The 22,485-nt window shown below is 40.6% G+C and overlaps 1 protein-coding gene across 1 annotated transcript; it reads left to right on the forward strand.

Annotated features, from left to right (window-relative positions):
• Nucleotides 1-96: 96 nt before the first annotated feature.
• On the forward strand, nucleotides 97-19,881 carry STIL (STIL centriolar assembly protein). Its single transcript, XM_063344799.1, has 16 exons — nucleotides 97-389; nucleotides 1,495-1,602; nucleotides 2,801-2,916; nucleotides 3,027-3,214; nucleotides 4,216-4,463; nucleotides 5,263-5,346; nucleotides 5,470-5,556; nucleotides 7,215-7,362; nucleotides 8,525-8,634; nucleotides 9,468-9,582; nucleotides 10,407-11,465; nucleotides 12,677-12,842; nucleotides 13,607-13,832; nucleotides 15,790-15,982; nucleotides 16,595-16,845; nucleotides 18,712-19,881. Exons 1-16 carry the CDS (start codon nucleotides 358-360, stop codon nucleotides 19,538-19,540), a joined length of 3,960 nt encoding a protein of 1,319 aa, XP_063200869.1. The 5' UTR covers nucleotides 97-357; the 3' UTR covers nucleotides 19,541-19,881.
• Nucleotides 19,882-22,485: the final 2,604 nt, after the last annotated feature.

Consider the following 22,485-nt stretch of genomic DNA (forward strand, 5'->3'; position numbering starts at 1 on the left):
GGAGCAGGCAGCGGGGGCGGGATCGAGGCCGGTTGTGCCTTCTGATTGGCCGGCGGCCGTCGGCCGCGGGGAACGAGGCGGGGGGTCGGTGGTGAGCTGAGGAAGGCGCCGGAGCGGGGCGGGACGCTGTGGAGCGGGTCGTGTCCCGCCGCGGCGGGAGGCGAGGCGGTTCCTGGTGCCTCCCGGCGGTCGTTAGGCCTTGGGGAAGGGGTGGTACTGTCCACTCCCCTCCTCCCTTGAGGACGCCGGCAGACCCCCCTCCAGGCTGTGGCGGGCAGGCCCTGTGCCTGGGCGCTGCCTCAGGCTGGTGCCATCCGGCAGGGAGAAGAGGAGGGGGCAGAGCTGCGGCCGCCCCTCATGGACCCCCTTCTGCCCGGCTCGGATCTGAGGTACCCCGTTGGGGAAACGCCCCTGGGAGGGTCTGGTGTACCCTCGGTAGCGAGGGGAGGGTCGGGGGGGAGGTGATGCATCGCCCGCCGGCCCGTCGGGGCACAGGCTGGGGCCGATGCCGCTCTGCCAGTGCGGCTCTGGCTATAAAGAGCTGTGGGGTTGTGTTTATGATCCCTGCTTGCCAAAACCGAGTGAAAACTGCGGCTTTAAAAAAGTTTCCCCTTTCACAAGCCTTAATTAGGACTTACTTGGATGGGCGTTTAGCTTTTAATGGCAATTAACTGTCGCTGGGAACACGAGAGGTTGGTGAGTTTCTTACAGGACCACCTTAAAAATACGGAAAGTTCTTTCCTGGCAGTTTAAGGAAATACAAAGAAAGCACCTTGCTAAAGTTTGAGGCTCCAAATACCTACAGAGGAAGTTCTTGTTTATTTGTTAAAAAGCGTTGAGATATTTGGCAAATGACGTGGACTGTCAAATGTTTTGTATTTTTCTTAGTATACTTGGTTTAGGCAATTCTTAAAAAATGTAATCCTGCTTGTGTAAACAAGTTTACATACTAATTTTCATCTTCATGCCTCTGAAGTCTAATTGCAAATTTTGCACTATATTGTCTGACTTAAGTCAAGGCTTTATTTCATAAGTCTTCAAAACTTAAGAGGATTGAATGCTGACTTTAAAAAGTGACTGAAACAGGGCTCGTGGAAGCTGATCTAAAGTTAAGTTTGCTAAATCACGAATTCTGTGTGCCGTGGGAATGTCTAATGATTGATAACTTTTTCCTTTCCTACAATATATCCAGAGCAGGTTTTTCTTGAGCTTTATCTGCAGACTTTTATTTTGGCCTACACATCTTCCAAGATTACATGAAGGAACTGTCAGGTGGAAAAAGAAAGTTTTGTGTTGACTTTGTAGTTCATATCCTTGACAATTTCATACGACAAAGTTTCTGCTTCTTTGGCCTGGAATTGAAAAAAAAATAACAACAGTTTATGTATCCTCTTATTTTTCTTACAACGTTACTCCTTTGTTCCTTCTTATAAATGCTGTTTGAAAGTAATGAGCTTAATCAATTTTCCTTTCTTATCTCTATGCTCTTCCCAGATTTGTTTCTGAAAGGATGGTCCCTTTCAGTTTCCCTCTGGCGAAGTGCGCGCTTTGGGACCCAGTCCCTATGGGTGATGTCATTGGCTCACACATCACCTATTACAGGTATGGATAACCTGTTCTAAGCAGCCAAAGGTTAAAATAAATTAAGATTTATATGATTCCAAGCCTCATTTTATCTTTAGAGTCTAGTGTTAAGAGAAGGTTGAGGGGGGACCTGATTAATGTTTACAAATATCTAAAGGGTTGGTTTAAGGAGGACGGAGCCAGGCTCTTTTCAATGGTTCCCAGCGACAGGACAAGGGGCAATGGGCGCAAGCTAGAACATAGGAAGTTCCGTTCAAATACACGGAAAAACTTCTTTACAGTGAGGGTGACAGAGCACTGGAACAGGCTGCCCAGGGAGGTTGTGGAGTCCCCTTCTCTGGAGATTTTCAAGACGCGCCTGGATGCAGCCCTGAGGGATGTGCTTTAGGCAATCCTGCTCTAGCAGGGGAGTTGGACTAGATGATCTCTAGAGGTTCCTTCCAACTCTGAAGGTTCCGTGATTCCGTGTATGACAAAGCACAAAGGAAAAAGAAGCAACCGGTGTGTTCATTGTAAGCGTATAGGGATTTTCATTGGAAAGATTTGAGAGTTTCCCTTTCTGTGGTGTATCACAGTCAAGTGGGTTGGAGGTGCCTCCGTCTAAAGTAACTTACAGTCCCATTCAGTTTTCTTCCCATATGGAAAAGTGTAAAAGTAATTGCATACTCGTAGTTTTCTTTAATGTGTTTTTCTTTGTCTCTAAATATTTACAAAGAAAAAAATATTTTTTATAAACTGGATACAGATAGAGTGCTTCAAGTAAAACCTAAAACTAAGTCTTTTGCTTGCTTCAGGAATGTGGATTAAAATGCAAAAATGTTCTGATGTTTTTTTGTTTAGGATGAGTCTGGAGGCAAATCTGAAGCACTTGTGAATTTCTAGGGCAGGGTGTTCTAAACCTGACTTGTAAAACAAATGGAGGGTAAAAATTGATCCTTATTACTTAACTGGGTAGTTATTCTATTGATGTTATAAAAATCTTACTGTAGTTATTAAAGCAAGTATATGCGCAAGTATATGCGTACGTGTGCATATAAGTGTGGACAGCCCTTATATACAGCTCAGAGGGGCCTCCACTGGCTCTTTGGAGGCTCTTTCTGTATATTTTCTTTTTAAAGGACAAAAAATGTGGAAGCTATTGGAATATAATGAATACTTTTTTAAAAAAGCATTAAAAATAACCTAGGCCTTAAACTTGCTTATTGTCTCCTTTTAGAAACCCAAAGTTATCTATGATGGAGAAAACCTTGCGACTTGCCTATCGCCATGCTAAGCAGAATGAAAAGAAATTATTATCCTGTTTTTTACTTGGAACTCTTGCGGTAGATGAAGGTAACTTTAAACATCAGGGTGACAGAAAATGTTGTTTGGTTGGTTGAGTAAGCCATTATCAAGGAGCCTGAGTTGTGCTTGGATTCTAACTTTATTTATTTATTTTAAAGCTGGGGAAGGCATAATGCTAACAATAGACCGCTTTGATCCTGGTCGAGAAGTTGCTGGTGGATCGGGCAAAATTCCAACTGCGTCTCTTCCTGGAGACTTTTTGATTCCATGTACAGTTAGTACCTGGGGACCTTCTTCAGATAATATTATAGTGCACAGTGCTGAAGATATCAGCTTGGCTTTCAAGGTAAGCAGCCCTTGGCAACTTTTGGGTCTCTTAAACAATAAATTGTCTTCTAGGCAGGACATTGAACTATGCACAGGGCTTGATTTCCAGCCGCCATTGATTTCAAACACAGCAAAGCTGTGGCTGAAGTAAGACTCTTGGTTAGTTGGTTATCTGAAATGAGCTGATCGAGCGTCATGGAAAAATATATCAGAAACTGTTAAAGTCAGTTAGCCTTCACAGGTGTTTAAGGATCACACAGTCTTTAATCTCGGACTAAAATCTTGCTGTCTGACCAAAGTTTTTTAGCTGGTCTGACCACCAAACCCAGCATGACAACAGTGATTGCAATTAACTTACTTCAACAAGAAAAAACAGCTTTTTCTTTCAAATCTATCACAAATTATTTGCAGTATTTATGCAATTGTTGATTAAAAAGTAGTACTAAGCAAGTGACTTGCAAGAAAGCATGTAAAGTCCATGTAGGTTAGCAGTTATAGCTGAAATGTGTGTCTGTTGCTTTTGTGCTCTGCTGTAGATGTGTAATCTAGTAAATACACCTTCTGTTCCTGGAAATGTTTGCCTGTAGTATTTGTGTGTATTTTGTAATAAAAATAATGCTTACTTCATGTATAAACTTTCTCATCACGATATATCTAGATGTTAAAATACAAATTTCTTGAATGCATGTAAAAAAACTTTGGTAGATCACCTTGAGCCTTCTAGTTGCTTGTCATTTTATTAATTTTTATACAATTTAAGTAACCCCAAGTTTTTGAATACATCACAAAGCAATGCTAAGATATGCACAGCTTAATTTCAAGTGTATTTTACATTATTGATTATATTCAGTACTGCCATGAACTTTGGAGACCTGGGTTAACAGCTTTTTTTACAGTGTGTGCTGCAACAGTAGCTGTGATGAGTGATCTGAGTTCCTAGTGTAATACAACTTGAATCATGGTAGTCATATGAAGACAGTTTTTGTGTATTTAACTTTTTTCTCTTTCCCTTACTTCTAGGGTCTGCAGCACAGTCTGTGCAGTAAAGAATCACTGGATCTTTCTAAACTGCTCACTGTTAGAGCTCACATTGTTTTCACAGAAAACCTGGATAATCTACATTTTAATTTTTACTGGGCTTCTATTACCGCAGCAAATATCTTGGAATACACCCCCGTGAAGTCTGTCCCGATTATTCCCACGGCCCTAGCAAGAAATTTGAATAGCCCTATGAATATTGCACAAGTTCAAGGAACTTATAAATGTGGGTGAGTGAAGCGTTATGCTAAAGCGATTAAAGTTGCCTGGCAGTTTGTTGCATTTCCTAAAGCAGGTAGGAAGGCGAGATCTCAACCAGTGCTTTGCTTTTTAGTAAAATAACGGTCATAAAAATAACAACTTTTTGGACTTGGAAGAATTTAAAACATTATTAACGAGAAACAGGAAATGGAGTAGGGCAAAAATAGTAACTGGTTTAGCAGGTATAGTTTTTGCTTTTGACTTCAGTAGAAGGATCTTCCTACTGGGGCAGGGACACACAACTCTAGTTAACATAATAAATATAAAGAGCATCCAGCTTTTTAAACAATATCAGTGCTGGCTCAAGAATGAAAATCAGGTGAATGGGAATCAAAGCTTTTTCTGCTAATCATGCTTATAAGATGGTATTGTGAAATCATCATTCTGACTGATAGCTAATTTAGTAGGATGAACTAAGGGTCAAACAGAGAAATAATTTGAAGCAAGTGAATGTCATTTTATTTGGACCTTGTGAATGCATCCCTGAAAGTTACTCTTCAAATTTAACATGACTTGCAATACTGGACGACTTGTGACTACCATAATAGTAAGCAAATATGGCCTTTGATAATTCCTTCATACACAGGGAGAGGATGAAAAGCTGAGGAACTGCTGTTAGCGTGGAGGAAGAATGGTTTTCATTTTTTTTTTTTCCCAAACTTGTTTCTTACAGTATTTTCTAAACTTGTATTTGTCTCTTAATGATTTTTCTGAAAGACTTGACTTCCAAAATGCTAAAAAACCCCCCCAACTTCTGCTTTGTTTCAGCTACCTTACTATGGACCAGACACGAAAATTGCTTTTGCTGCTTGAGTCTGATCCCAAGGCTTATACTTTGCCATTAGTTGGAGTGTAAGTGTTTGGCTCTGTTTGTACAGATTAATACACATACTGATTGAGATGTATTTGAGGAATTTCATAGTGGAAACTTGGTAATGGAACTGGCTCTAATTGGATATTTCTTCTTACTTTTAGTTGGCTGAGTGGAGTTACTCATATCTGTAGTCCTCAAGTCTGGGCCTGTTGCTTGCGATATTTATTCAGTTCTTCAATTCAAGAAAGGCAAGTCACTTCCATCTACAAAACATAGAAGCTATTGGCTGCCTAAAAATGCATTCCGCGGAAATGCGTGGCTACATGGGCTCCATTCAAACATATTTGAGGGAATTCTGTGATTTATATAAGAGGTGGGGCTGTCTGTTTTAGTCGTTCTTTCTGGTTTTGGCTTCTCTCTCACAAATTTTCTATGACTGAAGTGTTAGAAAGCTGGCCTGATATCTCAAAGGCAGAAGAGGGTAAATATTAATTAAGGTCACTGCATTTTAGTTTATTTAAACTAAGGCAAGCAGAAAATGCTAGTTTAAACAGTGGTGGGGTTTTGGTTTTGAATTTTTTTTATGGGTGTTTTCGTTGACATAGGCTTTCTCCCTGATTGCATCTGACCAACATATTGAATCGTATTGATTTAAAGCTAAAATACTGTCTTGTTGTGACTTCCTGCTGAATATTCTGTTTTCATAGCTCTTGCATTCTGATTTATTTTTTTTATTGTGGTGTTAGTAGATAATAATTCCTCATTCTCTACATCTTTTCCCTTGTAACATTTGCTAAGTTCTATTTATATGAAAGCTGGGAGGGAGTTCAGGTGTTTATAGTTTAAAACTATTCTTCAGATAAATGAAACTTTAAAATACGCTGTATGCATAACAATTTCTTCTGCTCGACCACACTTCCTTTTAAATTATGAAATAAAACCACATTTGGTGAACAGATGTGTCTGTAATTACAGAATAGGCTTTTTTCCCTTAATGATTTAAATATGCCCAAATACAGATAAGAGCCCAATTAGATTATTAGATAGGCAAGTTAGATGCTTGACTCTCATTAACTTTCACCGATTCCATCTTGGAAGTGGATTAGGCAGATTTGATGAACCATGCAAACAGAATTAACCTCTGCAGACTAACCGCTTAATCTGTGCATCATACAATTTTAACTCTTAAATTGTAAGTATAATTTTAAAGTTGTATGTGAATGTGTTTTTCAAGCATCTTTCTAGTGCTTTCTTTATCACATATCCTACTCTAAAAAAAACCCCAACAACAAACAAACAACACCCCACTCTCTCCTCCCCAAACAAGCGCATTACGAACGCTATAAAAAGAAAAATTGTTCTGAAAGTAGTGCTAACTTCTTCTGGAAATGCACGTTATTTTCATGATCCTGATCTTTTGTGTTAAATCTTGACTGTTGTTACTCACTGTTCTTAACCTGTAGAAAAAACTTCAATATCATTTTTCTTCAAAAAAAAAAATCTGTTTGCTAGTGAGCATTTTTGGAATACTTAGGAATAACTGGAACACTGAGTGTCTTTATAATACCTCTCCAACTGAATTATCAAAAAACTACAATATCATTTTTACAGATGTTTTCTTCTATGGTATGATTGAAGTCTTCCTGGAATTCATTTAAAGTACTAAGTGATCCTAAAGGTTTGAACTAGAAAGTAAATTAATTATTCCAATTTCTCTACTTTGCTTTGATTCTTGCATGTGGCATCAGCCATAAGTCCATCTGCTTAGTACCACTCAAAATGCAGTGATTCACCAGTTTGCTAAACTGTGTGGTAGTTTGCTCAGTATATTGAGAAAGTAGAGGCCTTCTTCCTGTTTCTTAAATTTTTTTTAAGATGTGTTTGGGTTTTTTTTTTTCTATTCTAGGGTTTTTTCGGAATCTGGGAGTTTTCTTATTGTGCTTTATTCATTGACACACAAGGAGCCAGAATTTTATGAGTGCGTTCCATGCAGTGGACAGACTGAACTAGGGTTTCAGATATTAACTTGCAATGAAACAGTACACCTCTTCAAAGTAAGTGGCTTGGTCTCCTACTACATCATGGTACTTTAAAGTACTTACACTGTAAGTACTTTAAGGAGGAGTCGCTATAATGTGACCCAAATGGAACTGCAGTGTTTGAAAATTATGTAGCTCTATAAAGCTACCTTTTTACAGCGATTACTGTAAATTCAGAGTTTGTCTCTCGATTTGAGAGATGACCTCCGAAGTCAGCAACTGCTTGCTTTTCTAATAGCATTAAGAATCTGTCTTTTAAAATGTAGTGTGCTGTGTTGGACTTGGTTAGTGCTCCTTCTTACTAGTGACCTTTTGGCTTTATGAGCAGAGATTATGATTTCCTAAAGCGTTTGTTAGTCTGGTATGCTCTGTGCATGCAGGACACATCTGACAACTGCTTGGGTGGTGCATATCAGTGCTTTCTGGAGAGCAAAGCTAGGTAATTTGTGCTTTGCTTGAAGTTGAATGCAAAAGGGAATTCAGTGGTTACTAATCTGCAGATCTCTTGCTGTGCTACAGTACCAAAGCGGGAACAATTTTATCTTTGTGCAGGGTAACTCTTTGAACGATGAGTTTCATCTTTGATGATACAGTGTCTGGGAGATAACTAATAAGGTTTGAGGAAATTGTAGGAAATCTCAGTTTCTTATGTGTTTTCCTAGACTTGTGCAGAACCTGAAGTTGAATTGTTACTCTGCTTGATACGTGCTTCTGTGCTCTGGTAGAGAAGCAGCTAGTGTAACGTGTGTCCTGTTTCCAACTAAATTTCTCGGTTCTGGGGTGCCTTCCACCTTTAGCCTAGGTAGAGCTTGGCTTTCTGAAGATGACAAAGCTCTTAGTAACAGAGGCTCACTTCGGTTGTCTCCAGAACTTGCAGTTGCTGTTTCCTATAGTGGTGAAGGCTTGTGGAAGAGTGTCTAAGCAGTTGCAGCAAGGAAGCATCTGCTTGTGGCTATAATTAGGCCAACTACTTTAGAGTACCAGGGGGAGCGGTGTTAAACAGGAAGGGAAGTTGCCTGCCTCCTTGTAGTGGTGAAAGAATTGAGAATTGAAAGTAGAGGACAAGCAGCAAATAACTAGATATAAACCTCCTTAAAGTGATTTCTCTGGGAGTAGTACCTCAGTGATTAAAAGTTGAAAGTTTCATGCTTCACAAATACAGAAAATTTCATTCCAGAATGTCGAACCTTCAGACAAGAACCCTATCCACTTTGAGTTGAGTGCAGAAAACCAAAATGCAGAAACTGAGTTCTTCAGCAGAGTTTGCAAGACGCTTCCTATGAGAAGGTAAATCTTTCAGATGTCATTTATACGCAGAAGTTAAATATTTCTTGGACGAAGTTTTTCTGACTTCTGCTGTGCCAGTTGTCAGTTTAGCTGTGCATACAGTGATCCTCTCACGTTAAAATCTGTGTATGTGCTTTTGTTTATTCCTAGACTTAATAGTCTTCAAGTAAGACGGTCAAGCTGACCATATTCCAAGAGAAACTACTTGTAGTTCTACTCTTGATACTGGTGGTTGTAATTTATACAGTGGATGGTTCTAAAAAGGCTTCCTTACTGATGGAGTCTAGTTCACTGTATTAAGCTTTCTGTGAGATCTGTCCTTTGAAGTAAATCTCTAATTGAAATCTACTTAAGTTGGTGAAAATTCCTTTTTCCTTCTGACTTTTCAGAACTGCGAGACCTGGATAGGTTGAAACTTAGAGATATTTAAGAGCTTGACGTATCCATCAATTTTTTTATCTATGACTATAAGATGGCCTTTATTTTCCTTTAAGCAAAGTTACAGTCTTTACTGTAGCACTCTCTATCTTTCTACTATAAATCAGTGCTTTACTGTTAGAACGACACTTGAAAGGTGTGTATGTCTGAGGGTGTTGGGAGGGAGGGTTCGTATCTTCTTGCCCAAAAGCAGCATTTGCATTTTCACTGTCTGATCTTAGAACTGCTTGCTGTGTGATCTCCCTAGCTAACCGGGGAGATGTACAGCAACTGCTTCTTGAAAAAATGATGCTGATATTGCACTGTAGATGACACAGTGAAAAACATGAAGATTCATGTTACTGCTGCCAAATCTGACAAGCAAAAGTTTTTAGTTTGATTTATGTTGGTTTTAGTCCTTCCCAAGGCTGCTCACCCAGGAAGTTGTCAGCAAGTGATCACGACTCTGGTGTAGAAGAGGAAGATTTATCCCCCAGACCAATTCCAAGTCCTCACCCAGTGAGTCAACAGGTAACTAAGTAAATAATTGTTCTAGGCATCTCAGATGTGACACTTAGAGCAGCAAAACTCATTGTAAGGGGACTGGAGAGTATAAAGCTTCTGTCTCAAAGTGCTAGCAAGGGAAGACAGAACTGAAGAAATAGACCAAGAGTTGCAACTCCTGCTGCAGTTAACCTGCTTTTTTTCCAGGATTATAGGCACTTTAGTTCCTGTATACGCTAGGATTTGGGTATAGGGGTAGTAGGTTCTACTTTGGGAGTGTTGATACCATTAAATGGAAGAGCTGTGGTATCTGAGGCAAAGATAGAGGCAGCAAACTCTTTCTTTCGCGTTTCCAGGTAAATGAAGTCAAGATCTTCTGGTCTGTCCTTTTTTACTGAATCATATACAAATATAATGAAATAGCGGCCCTCATACAGCATACATCTAGAAGGATGTGACAGTTTTGGATTATAAAATGTTTTCTGTTGCACCTCTCTACTGGGTCCAAGAATAGTAAGAGGGAACATGTAGCCCACTTCTTGAGGGGGAAAAGATCCGTACTCTGAAATACGCTCTGGGATGACATGGCGCATTCATTTGGTAGACATGGGTGTTTATGCCATATGAAAGCAATTTTGTCTTCTAAGAATGATCCTAGAGATCTTGCTGCTTTTTCTATATCTGGATTCTCCAAACTTTAGAAAAGTATTCAATGTGTAGTTGGTTTGGAGCTGGTAATGGTCATATACTGATTTTAAATGAAAACATTTTCTTTGAAATTCTTCATGTGAAGAGCTGAAAGACAGAATTTTAAAATGATCTTAAACTTGTTTGTGTAATTGTCCCTTCAGGTTACCAGGATCTTTCCTTCAGTTCCTGAACTGTCACTTGTTTTGGATGGGAGTTTCATAGAATCAGGACAATCATCTACACCTATGGGGACTTCAAATGCTAAAAGCCTACCCTCAGCGCTACATCAGCCTAATAAAAAGAAAGGGTGCTTGGGATCTACGTATTACCCCACCCAGCACTCTGAAGACAAGCAAAACTTTTCTGCTAATATGGGAGATCCCTCTTTGAGGCAATTACCGAACCATTTAAACCAGAAAATTCCAACTTCAAGGCCTTCCAGAGGAAAGCAAGCTCAACTACAGCAACAGTTGCACTGTAAGAAACTGTGCCCTCAATCAAGAAAAAGTTCTGGATCTTCTTCTCCTTCAACCCCCTGTGGTGGGCCTTCCCCGGATACATCTGTGCATCATCCCAGAAAGCCACCAGAAAGACTTGGATTAAATCCCGATGGAGTGGCACAGCAGGGGGAGCATCCAATTAGAAGAACATCGATACCCATTTCCAAGCAGCTTCCTGCTGTTACGCAGCCAGTCCTCTACACCTCTGCTTTTTCACCACAGAGCTGCAGAAGACCACCAGAACTGCAGATGCCGGTTCAAGTGCCACCTTGCTGTCCAGCCAGTGCATGCAACTGTCAGTTTCCTGCTTCCCTCCAATACAATACAATAAACTCATGGCAAGGAATTGGTAAAATGAGCCCCAAACATGGAGTGGAAATCCAATCAGAGATGGTTCAACACAATCTGTGTGCCGTGCTCCATCAAAATATCGTTTGTCCAAATATTTGCTGCAATCCAGGATATACCACAAGCAGCCCTATAAATGTGAGATGTCATGGGAAAATGGGGAACTCTTGTCTTGACAATAGCTTATCGCCTGGAATAAGGCTGCCTTCCAGTGCAAGCCCCTCTAGTCCGCAGTTTTGTGCAGCCCACTCACCGTGCTTGCATGTGCCTACTTCTAAAGCAGGATCAGATAATGGAATGATGGGATTATCTCCAGATGCATACCGGGTTCTTACAGAACAAGATAGACAACTCAAATTACTTCAAGCTCAGGTTTGTGGAAATGGCAGCTTTCTGCTCTGCCCTCTTAGTGATTATGCTTTGATAGTTCCCCTGCCAAAGGAATTAAATTAACTGTTGTCTGTCCTTGTTGGAACAAGAGAGCCTGTCATAGGAGCTGCAGTTTGGGGATGGAGGGGGGCGTCCTGATTAGCTCTGCTAATTGGTGTCCCTTAAATGAAAACTATTTGACTCTTGCCTAATTAAATTTTGCATTTATTTTTATTGTATTTCTATAACGTGGTTTCCCTTTTAGCAGGCTGTTTTACAATGCAAACAGATATGCTTTCTGTATAAATGCTTTCCTGTATACATATATATATATATGTATGTTTGCATATGTAAAAAAACTTACTGCACGGGCTGGAAACTTTGGAATTATTTTAAGCATACAGGTGAAGCACAGAAGGTTCGTGTGTGTTGCTTTGCCTGCATTCAAGCCTGCAGCTTCCTGAGCTGTTGAGGCTGTTGCCTTGAAAACTTCATCTGGCCCTGTATTTTGCAGGGTATGATTTGGGGCTGAAGAGCCAGAGTTTAAATATTGCTGCTGGTGATGAATGATAAGAATAGGAAGGTTGCTCGCAATACATATTTTTCCTGCTTAAACTGTAAAATTACAACTGAAGTATACCTTAGATATAGTTCTCAAAGCGTGGTTTGTGCATGAGAGAGGGAAACCTCACCTTATTGCAGAAATGCTGCCTTCCCTGTTATGATATTTCCCTATGAGCTGTGAACTAATCGGTGAACAGGGTGGATGCAAATACTGGAGTGAAGATTGCCTGGGCAACCTTAATTTTATCATTTAAGTGCTTGTAATTAATACAAAGTTGGTTTAGCATGGTGTAGGGACAGTTGGCATATAAATGCTTGACTGGTAAGTCGGTAATAGGCTTTGTATATGAATGAAAGGGACAGAGAATACTTCCAACAAGTGTAGTGCAAATAGGCTTTACACAAGTTGTCTTGGTGTAGCTCTGCCAGCGTGCTTAAAACCTCTTCTTTGCTAGCTCTGCCAACATCAGAATTGGTGGATTGATTTATGCTGCGTGCACTGCTGAGAACTGGAAGGTTATCAGACTTCTGTGGCAATGCAGCCTGGATTTGAATCCAGACCTTAGAGGAGTCTAATTTAGTAATTCGCTTTTGCCAATTGTACTTTATATTTTATTGTATGAATTATAACTTTCTGATAACCGTTACAGATCCAACGCTTATTGGAAGCACAGGCTCGTCAGGCTTGTTCCTCTGAAGCAGCTGCAGCTAGCCATGCTCTGCAGCCAGAAAAGCAAGGGGACGTTGTTTCTATGGAAACACAGCCCTTGCCGGGTTCTCACTCAAGGAAAAGTGTGAGCATTGCTGTGAGCACAGGTAATGCTTTAAAAAGAGACTGGCATCGCTTTTTCTGGATGTTTCTTTGATTTGTTTGGGCATGGAGGGAATGTTTTGCAGAAATGCTGAACATAGGCAAACGTGCACGTAGATACCAACAAAAGCTAAGTTCTCCAGGTGTTGTTTGCAAGTTTAGGCTGGAGCTACTTTTGTCTTTGGGATGCAATGGCAGTGATTGCCATCACTGGAAGAAGTATTTTTCCAATAGCTTTAGCAAGGTCTTCTATTTTTAAATTGTGCCTTATGGAAAGAAAAAATCCCCATCTTTTCTTGAATGAATACACTGTTTTGAAAAGTAATACCTTCTGTCCCATCTGGTGTTCTATTAAATATATTATTGATGGGTTTTGCAAGCCGTGCATTTACATGCATGGAGAGGAGACTGTATTTGCTTTAATTTTAGCGAGTTAGGCAGCTGTGTCTGTAAAGTTACATATTAATGTATTGGTTCCTGTAAAATCCATGGAAATATTGTGGTTAGTCTGGAGGAAATTTTGAAACTGGCTCAAGGTCAGTGCATTAGTGTGCTTTAATACAACCATTTATTTTCATCAAGTATGCTGTGGAAGAAACTAGGACTTGAGTGATGTTTTGGCAACTCTTATCTGTTGTAAACCCTAAATAACTTTTAAAGTGGTGAAAAAAAAAAATGAATGTGAGGAAATGATTCCTCTAGCTTTACAAAGCCAAAGGGTCTCAGAAGTTAGTAATGACTTTCCTTAAACGAGTAAATTCTCTTCTAGGTGCTAGCTTATTTTGGAATACAACCTCGGAAAAACAAGATGACTCCATACCACAAGGGAAAAAAGAGGATGAAGAGATTTCTAAGGAAGACATAAGTATTTCAATTAATGCTGAACAAGATGCAAGTAATACAAGCATTGCATCTTCCTTAAAGGTGGTTGACATGCCCAGCTTTGTAGACAGTATTCATCTTGTGGAAGAGGGAACTAATCAGAACACTCTCCAGTAAGTGACCAGAAATATCTTGTGTTCACAGAATAAGCTGAACTGCCTTTATTAAGTTATACTTTCATAATTTTTTTTCCAGGAATTCTAAATAGTCACCTGACTTCACTTGTTGTGTTCCTTCCCGTCTTTGTTTTTTAATTATGCCTCGGATTGTACAGCTCATGGAAACAGTTGCCTTTAGAGTCTGCATTTATCAGTCATGCACGTTTAGCTAGCTCACCTATCAGCAGCAGCTGATGGCAAAAGCCTTTAACTTGGAAAAGCATGTACAGGGCTGGCAGCATTCCCTTCCTTACCTTAAATCCTGAGGGAGAAAGTGGACGCTGATGTAGTCGGTTGTTTTCCTACAGTGGCTTTTCCTTGTCAGCATTCAGAGCCCTTTCAATTCTGAGGGGCCAAGGATGAGGGGTTTACAATTATACGACTTCCCTGAATTCCTCTGCATTTTACACCAACTACTTTGTGTAGTGAATGCAGGTACAACTTCACTGCTGCTAATTCAATTGTTTTTAAGCTCAGGTTCTTTATAGTGCAATGACTAATCTCAGACTAATTTGGGAAGTGATTTAAAAATATTTTTAATTATCTATATAGGTGTTATTTTTACACAGGGAATAGCTCAACAGTTTAGCGCTTTTAATGATCTAATATTCTCTAGGTATGAAAAGCCAAAGGAGGACAAATACCCTTCCAGTTAAATTAGGTTTCTAAAATAATCATATTGGAAAAGATTATGATAATTAAGCTATAACTTAAATATTCATAGTCCTTTATTAAAGTATTATCTGCAAACATTTGTTGCTACCATAAGTGTTACTGATTCAAATCTGCCTTTTGAACATTGTCTTTTAGAGAGATGCCATCTTGAGGTTCTCTTCAACTTGGATTCATAAACCTGTAAAATTGCTGTATAAGTATCTTACAGTAAGAATGTAGAGCATCACCTAGATTTCTTTGAGGAGGAGGGGAACATTTTGGGGAATGATGAATAATTGCTAGTGTAACAGTAACTGATAACCTACATTGACTATCTAGTATGTCACGTGATTTAAATCTTATCGCTTTCAACACAGGCAATTGATCAGTTGAGTTCTGAAATTCCCTTATCTTCCACTTGTCTCCTGAGGAGGAACAGGGAAGGGGAGGAGGGTCGCTTAAGGAACTCCTTGGGATGATAGTACTATTGATATGTCTGGTCTCAAAAGGTTTATGCGACACACGCACCAGCTGGCTGAAGGGGATGCAGAGCATTGCGTTGTAACTCATACTAGAATATTAAAGCTTTTTATCTGGAAACCTCAGGATAGATTATGGTTCCTCTTTCACACCTGCTATTGAGAAATATTTCAACTAGGTGTTTGTTCTCAGTTCACGATACTCAGGGTGCATTATGAATGTGTGTACTTCTAGTGGTGTCTTTGAGAAGTTTTTAAAGTGTTCTTAAACTAACAGAGGAATCTTGTTATTAGTTACTCACCTTGGTGAAAGCGCCTTTTTGAATAAGTCATGTTTCAGAACATATGAAAGAAACTTAGTCCTAAAGGCTTTTAAGTGTCCATGAAAATGCTGAAAACGTAAGACAAATTCCAGATTCTTAATAACTTCAATTTCGTCTGCTTTAAGGTTAAGTCGTAGAGTGCCATTGAGTTTTGACTAGTCCAGACCAGAGAAGCCATTGCCATTTTCAAATCATCATTTGAAAAACTAGTCAGGCTGTTGTAGTTTCACACTGCGAGGTGTATTTCCTCAGTCCTCAAATGACTTCCGAAAGAAAAAGACTGCAGAAAGGAGCAAAGCCTCAAGGAGTAGACAAACCAAGAAATGTTAGGATCTGTTTCCAGTACTCGGATTTTTCTCCTCTTTTGATGTTCATGAAAAGATAAGGCACATGTAGTTGTACTTGTGCTTTTTCTGTTTCAAGGAAACATCTAGCTATCTCCATGTTCTCTTTCAGAAATGGAAACGTTTCCCAAGCACTTGTTCGTGGTTCATCCTTGGAAGAAAGTATTAGTGTGTCTTTACAGAAAGAACCAACAGAGGGAGCCAGCAACCATGTGGCGGTAACAAGTGAGCAAAGCTCGGAGCCACCCGCTTCGTTGCTGCCTCGACATCCGTCAGAGGATCAGAAGCTTTACCAGGACTTACTGGTAATTCGTTTAAATTTGATATTCTGCACTGAATGCAACAGTGAAAACGGCACACTGCTGTAGTTATGGTGTGGTATTGGCATGGATGAAAATTGCGTGTGGTTTTCAAGTTCACATGTTGTGCTCTACAGAAAAGTTCGAAGTTTGTGGTTTTTCATTTTTTTAAGGTTTAAGTGGTTATTCTGTGCTTCACTATTCCATGCATACATGGAGTACTGTCTAATGAGTAATTCTTTAGTTCAAAGATAATGTCAGTTGATAACTTCCCAAATAAGTGCCCTTTAAAATAGCACAGCATTTTACCTTCAAGTCCCTTAAAGGGCAGATACTTTAATCTTGAAGAATATCAGTATGTGATGTGGTTAAATTCAGACAGACTCTTACAGAAAGCTTGAAATGTAAGATATTCCAGTGTTTGACTACACTGCTCTGAGTTTACGTGATTGCATCTGAACTGAATCTGAATTTGGCTTCTTTGTCAGAATAAGCTGTTAACCCGTCTAGTTGTATTATAAGTTGCATAAGAGTAAACCAGGATTTTCATCTTCGACAACTCCTGCATGTCATGGTGTTTTTGTCCATGTGGTCTCTCCTCACTCCCTTTTTCTATAGGGCCAAGTAAACCACCTCTTAAAGTCCTCAGAAGAGCAAGATCCCTTGCCTGTAAAATCAGGAATTGTTAATGGCGATGGCCCTAAGTATCAGGATGTTGATAGAACAGAAACGGCTTCAGAGACTGACACGGGAGTGGTGGATAAAGAGAGTGTGATTAGTGCTACGCTCAAACAACTGAGGAGTCTTGGAGTGACAATTGACTCGCCTGGCAAAAAGAAGAAAAATACACACAAAGTGGAGAATGCCAGGTAAAATACTGGTTGTTTTGAGTAGTAATTTGTAGATCCAACCAAAAATGAAGATTGTCTCAATAAGCAAAGAGAAGGGACTGTATTCGCTGCCACTGGGGATTTGTTTGGCAACTTGATCCACATTTTCTGCAAAGATGAAACACTGGCTCATGCTATGGGTATTTCAGATAGGTTTAAGAGCTCTGCTAGCAAAACTCAGATTATTTAAATATAACACAAGTAGCTCGAGCTGTTAGAGCATCTGGTGATTCTTAAAGTATTGTGCATGCAGTAGCACACCATTCCCTAGAATAATAACGAAACTGCTTGAGTGATTTGAACCCTTTGGGCTATGTCAAAGTATTCCAGAGAAACACTGGACTCAGGAGGCTGAACATTAAGCAGCTATATATTTTTTCACTGCTTCTTAACCCTTGTCTTGCACTTTACCAGTACAAGTGAAATTGTTATTGTGGCTTTGATACGTAATCAAAACTGGTTCTGTCCTAATTGCTTGTTATTTTGAGCGCTTTGACTTGAAACAGGGTGGCTGGGGAGGGAAACAGCCTTGAAACAGAAGGAGGAGCAGAAGTAATTTCTGAAGAAGGTGTTTGAGGCACAAGAATTTACTTATGTAGCTGCTTCATTTTCATCCTAATTGTCATCTTGATACTAGTATATAACTGTTAGATAAACAAAAAAAAAATCTAACCGTCTCCTAATTAATCTTGTCTTCAGCTGTGTATCAAAAGCTGTTTCCAACCATACAGTTTCTAAGCTCTTTTCTCTCCTTTTCACTTGAATTTTATCAGGCATTTTTCTGGAATTTCTGGACTACCTTCCTGGCTGGAGAGTCTGTCGGTGTTCTTTTAGTGTCAATAATATGCTAATAAGTGAACCCATAAGACAAAACCGGAATTCTTGGGAATTTTATTTTTTTCCAACTTGGGGAGCGGGGTGGGATTCTTCCTTCTGCCACATTCCTGACTGATAAATAATTCTGAGAAAAGGTCTACACCTCAATAGAGAAGGAAACAAGAGTGCAACTCCGTAGCATAATTGGTGGTTGTTCATCTGAGCCAGGAGTTTACTCTCTCTGGGCAAACTTCAGAATCTGTGCTCAGTGAAATAGGAAGACTCTTAACCCTCAACACAAGGAGTTTGGGTTTTTGAACTAGCATATGATGCTTGTACTAAATGCAGTGGTTTATAACCACTACCAGTGTACCAGAGCTTGTCCTTTCAGTCTTTAAACTAAACACCTAATGTATACAAGAAACTGGTGTACCAAGCAACAGAAAGAATGAGCATTTCCCTTACTGAAGGATGCCTTCAGAAAGTAGAACCTTCCAGGCTTCTGGAAACAGATTCTATGTCAGAGTTTCTGTAAAAAGCCTGGATGGAATTGGCATGCATTGAGGAAGAGATGTTCTTGGTCTCTGTCATCAGGCTTGTATCTTCTATCTAGATAATAAATTTTGGGTTGGATGGCAGCATCTAGACTCTTAGGATCAGACACATTAATGTCACATTTACTGGTGAGAATAGACCGAGAGCTCAAACCTGCTTTAAAAGCAAAACCAGCTCTGAAACCTCCTAGAGGCAGGCTCCTCTTCATACGAGGGTTGTGGTTAGCATTGAATCAGAAGGGAGTACCATCAATTCTCTAACACGGCGTTTGGATACTGTTGGTGTGAGTAGCTGGAGAGCTGCTTTTTAGTATGTGTGGAACGTATGACCTTGGCACTGGTCAGCCTGACCGAGCTGTGGTGTTCAGAAGGAAGGAGAAATTGGTACAGCGAGCAAAATTAAATGATCAGATTATATGGTGAAATGCGTACTTTTCCTGTAATGCTAAACTAACTTCTTGATGCTTTATTTCAGCATCTTAGCGTGCATAAATCCTGAAGCAGTGGTTCCTGGACTAAATTATATGTCGTTTGCCAACGTCAGCATGTGTGGCTTAACTCCTAATGTTGTTGATCTGAGCATGGAAGCAAACGCTATAGCACTCAAGTATCTCAGTGAAAATCAGTTATCTCGACTTTCTCTCAGCCGTTCCGGCCAAAATCCTCCTGCAGATTTCTGTTTGCAAGACCTGTTGCATACAAATACGGACAAGAGCATGGTGGGTCTTAGCTTAATTTCACCAAACAATATGTCTTTTGCAACCAAGAAGTACATGAAGCGGTATGGGCTGATTCAGGGCAATGACAGTAGCGAAGACGAAGAGGAACTGCAGGTTCAAGATGGCAATTCTGGCACTGTCAAAAATGAAAGAGTGCTGGACAAAAACTGTACCCCTGTGTTGGATGGCTTCAACCACTGGACTGAATTATCCAAAAGAATTGATGGAAGACTTCCTGTTCATCTAAAAAGTCACAGCAGAGAGTTGACTACTAATGCTTCTCCAACAGAATTAAACAGCCCCGTATTAAGAAATATTACAAACGAAAGTTTTCCTCCCAGAGCAGATCAAGCAGATGACAACTCAGTTCAGATTTTAAAGGAGTTAAAATCAAAACCGAAATTGTTACCTGGGAGGGTTGAATTCACTGAACAACCTGGCAGGAAAGACGAAGGAGATATTCAGGTCTTCCCTGGAAATCTGCATACTCCAGCCCTTGAAAGATTAAACCAGTCGAACAGCATGAATTCTGTTGGCACCATTCTTGATGTGAAACAACTCAGGCAGTTGCCAAAGTTGTTCTGAACATCCTCTGGGATGGCTGGCAACCACTGTTCTAAATCTGAGAGGGACCTCTCCATAAAAGACTCCAGGAAACCAGAGATTAAGTTCTCTTTGAGGAGGTTACTCTGTCGTACTGACGTAAAACTTGCAGAACTGAGTTTTCAGCCCAGGTCAGGAACAACCACCTCCAAATGCCTGGTTGCGTCAGTGCTGAGCAGCAGTGAAGTGTGTGTGCACTTTTGTTTACAGTTAGACGTGATTTTAAAGTATCTAAAAGGTGAATCAACTTGAACCCAAGATGTACTTTTAGTATACTTTTAACAATGATGCTTATTTAAGTGTTCTTCTTTTGACTTTTTTTTTTTTAAACACTGACTTTTACACGTTTGTGCCAACTGTGAGCCATGGATACTGTGTGTGGCAGAGCAGGGGTAACAGCTAAAGCACTAATTTCTAGAGATTTGCTGAAATGGTTGTATTACTGGGGGGGGGGTTGTGTCTAGTGGGAAGGGAAATACAACTGTGGCTTTACTTTGCATAAAATTATTTTCAATTCAGCCAAAATGGCACATATAACTTTCTGTATCATGAACTCTCAGAATGAAATTGGAAAAACTAGCACTTTTAAAACTTTTGTCATTTTTTTCTTTTTTTTTTTTAATTCTGAATGAATGTTTTCTATTTATTTAAGAAGTACATTTTGCTCATAAAGGTCAAAGATTACATTAAAAACAAAATAATCTTCAGTTGTCTGATGTAGCCTTTATTTAAAACACTTGCCACCTCCCAGCCATTGTTTAGAATGGCTAACTGGAAGTGTGAGGGTGTCACTTGCTACTGAACTCTTCAAGAATTACAGTATTGGGTAGTGGGGTAAGCAAAAATAATTGATTTTTAGTTTGTTCTGTATTAACATAAAATATTCTGTGATGAAGCACTACAGTCTGTTAAAGAAAGAGCCCTTTTCGATCACTCTGTGATGATAATATTCCAGAAGTTGAGGAATTCAGGTACTTATTAAGGATTCCATTTCTCTTAAGGCTTTGATTTTTTTGGTTAATTTCTAGGTGTAGCAGGTATTTTTGAGGTGATGTGTGTTAGTGACCCAGTAACCCACGGGTGCTGGGAACCCCAGGTGCCCAGTGGTGGCTGGGACAGCTGTGGCTGCCTCTGGCGAGTAGGTCTGAGGCCAGGGCTGAGTGAGCGTGGTGGCCCTGGTGTCACACACCTCTCCTGACCTCTTGGTCTTGGAAATGAGGCAGCAGTGCTGGAAGCGGCAGTTCATTCCCATTCCCACCATTCCTGACCGGAGGACGGTGCGGAATGACGGTTGAGCCATCTGTTTTCTCGCTGGCTGTAGCGCATCAACATGCTTTAATGGGAGTTTGAACAAACTTTGTTTTAATGATGGCATTGTCCCAACAGAAGTTCAGTCTACGGTACTGACCTGTCTTTCCTGCTCCAAAAGCGGTAAACTAGAGCTTAAAACACCCCACGATGAAGTCCTGGGTCCTTCCCATTCAAATCCAAAGGAGTGTTGTTCCTGGCACTGCTGGTTCATGGTACCTTTGAGTGGGTGCTAATTGCTAATTAATTACATTGACAGGAGAGCCTTTTCCAGTATCTACCACCTGTGTGGATTAAGAATTGGGGGTGAAATAAGCCATGTGCTATTTCAGAGCCCGTACAGAGAGAGGAAGGCAGCAGCTCCCTTTAAGCTGTGTCAGAATTTCTCTCCTCTTACGCAGCCCCTTCCATCAACAAGAATATTTGCTTCCTTTCCGGAAAGGTGCTACTTTGCTGTGCTGAAAAATAAAACCTTTCTCAGTCCCTGAATCTCCCCTGGATCAGGCACAAGCTTATTATCTAGCAGCATGTTTTCTGCTGAATCAGTCAAAAAATAGTTAATGTTTTTGAACATTCCAGTGAGATGAATGAGGCAATTCATACCTCTGAGCTATTGTTGTAGGGTTTTGTTCTTTGTTTCCTATTGTAAAATGTCTGGAAACACAGGAAGATGACAGTTGTATTGGTTAATATTTTAAAGGCTTTCTTCAAATGCTCGAGGGCTAGAAACAATTTGAAGACAGAAGCCAAACTACTCAGACACAGCCCAGGACAAGGGTGTGGTGTTAATAAGGTTAAGTTACACAAATCATACAATCCTGGACAGCAACCTCTGGGCGAGTGAAACATGAATTTACTTGACCAAAACAACAAAAAACCCCCACACTTCCCTAAAATGGCTTTTCCTTTCATACTGTAGATCTGAGTAATTTCAAGATGCCTGGCTTTTTTTTTTTTTAATTTATTTTTTTATTATTTATCCTGAAGCATCTACTGCACTTGGGAGTCGAAAAACGCACGGGAAGCCAGGTCTGGCTTTGTTAACCCTCAGCGATGGGGACCCATCGGGCAATGACAACACGTGGAGGGGCGGCACGGTTTAAGGCTTTATTTAGAGGGTTTTCTTCTTGGCTTCTGTTGTTTCTAGCTGTCCTTTGTCATAATTAAAGGGCAGATATTTATAGTGCTGGCTCAAAAGGTCTTGGGCCTGCTCGGAGCATCGCTGACCTCTTTAATTTTGGTGCTCCCTACCGCGGGGCTTGCTGCCTCTTCGCCTGGCGAGAGCGTGGAAGGGGGACAGGACCGGGAAGCCCACCCGTGTCAGGGGAGTGGGAATGGTTCCGCGGTGGCTGTCGGTGCGCAGAAGATGCTCGGGTTTCCTAATCTCCCCCACCCAGCCCCGGCTGTTCTATCTTTAACGCTTCCTGTTGGTGAGAGGAGCCGGCTTGAAAATGGTCGTGTTTCCTGGCGGGAGGCACGGCGGGCTCTCTCCGCCGCGTCGTGACTGTCCCCTGCCCTGCCACCCCACGCAGGCTGCCGGCATCGTGCGGGCTCCTGCCTGCGGGGACCCGACCCCAGCCGCGACCCGGGGGTGGGGAGGAACGAGGGAGGGTTTGTGG

Source organism: Chroicocephalus ridibundus, chromosome 8, assembly GCF_963924245.1.
Source record: "Chroicocephalus ridibundus chromosome 8, bChrRid1.1, whole genome shotgun sequence".
Classification (NCBI taxonomy): Eukaryota; Metazoa; Chordata; class Aves; order Charadriiformes; family Laridae; genus Chroicocephalus; species Chroicocephalus ridibundus.

Coding starts and splice junctions, on each gene's coding strand:
- STIL (XM_063344799.1), top strand. CDS start 358: ATGGACCCCCTTCTGCCCGGCTCGGATCTGAG. Junction 2,917..3,026: donor AACTCTTGCGGTAGATGAAG/GTAACTTTAAAC, acceptor TTTATTTTAAAG/CTGGGGAAGGCATAATGCTA. Junction 4,464..5,262: donor CAAGGAACTTATAAATGTGG/GTGAGTGAAGCG, acceptor GCTTTGTTTCAG/CTACCTTACTATGGACCAGA.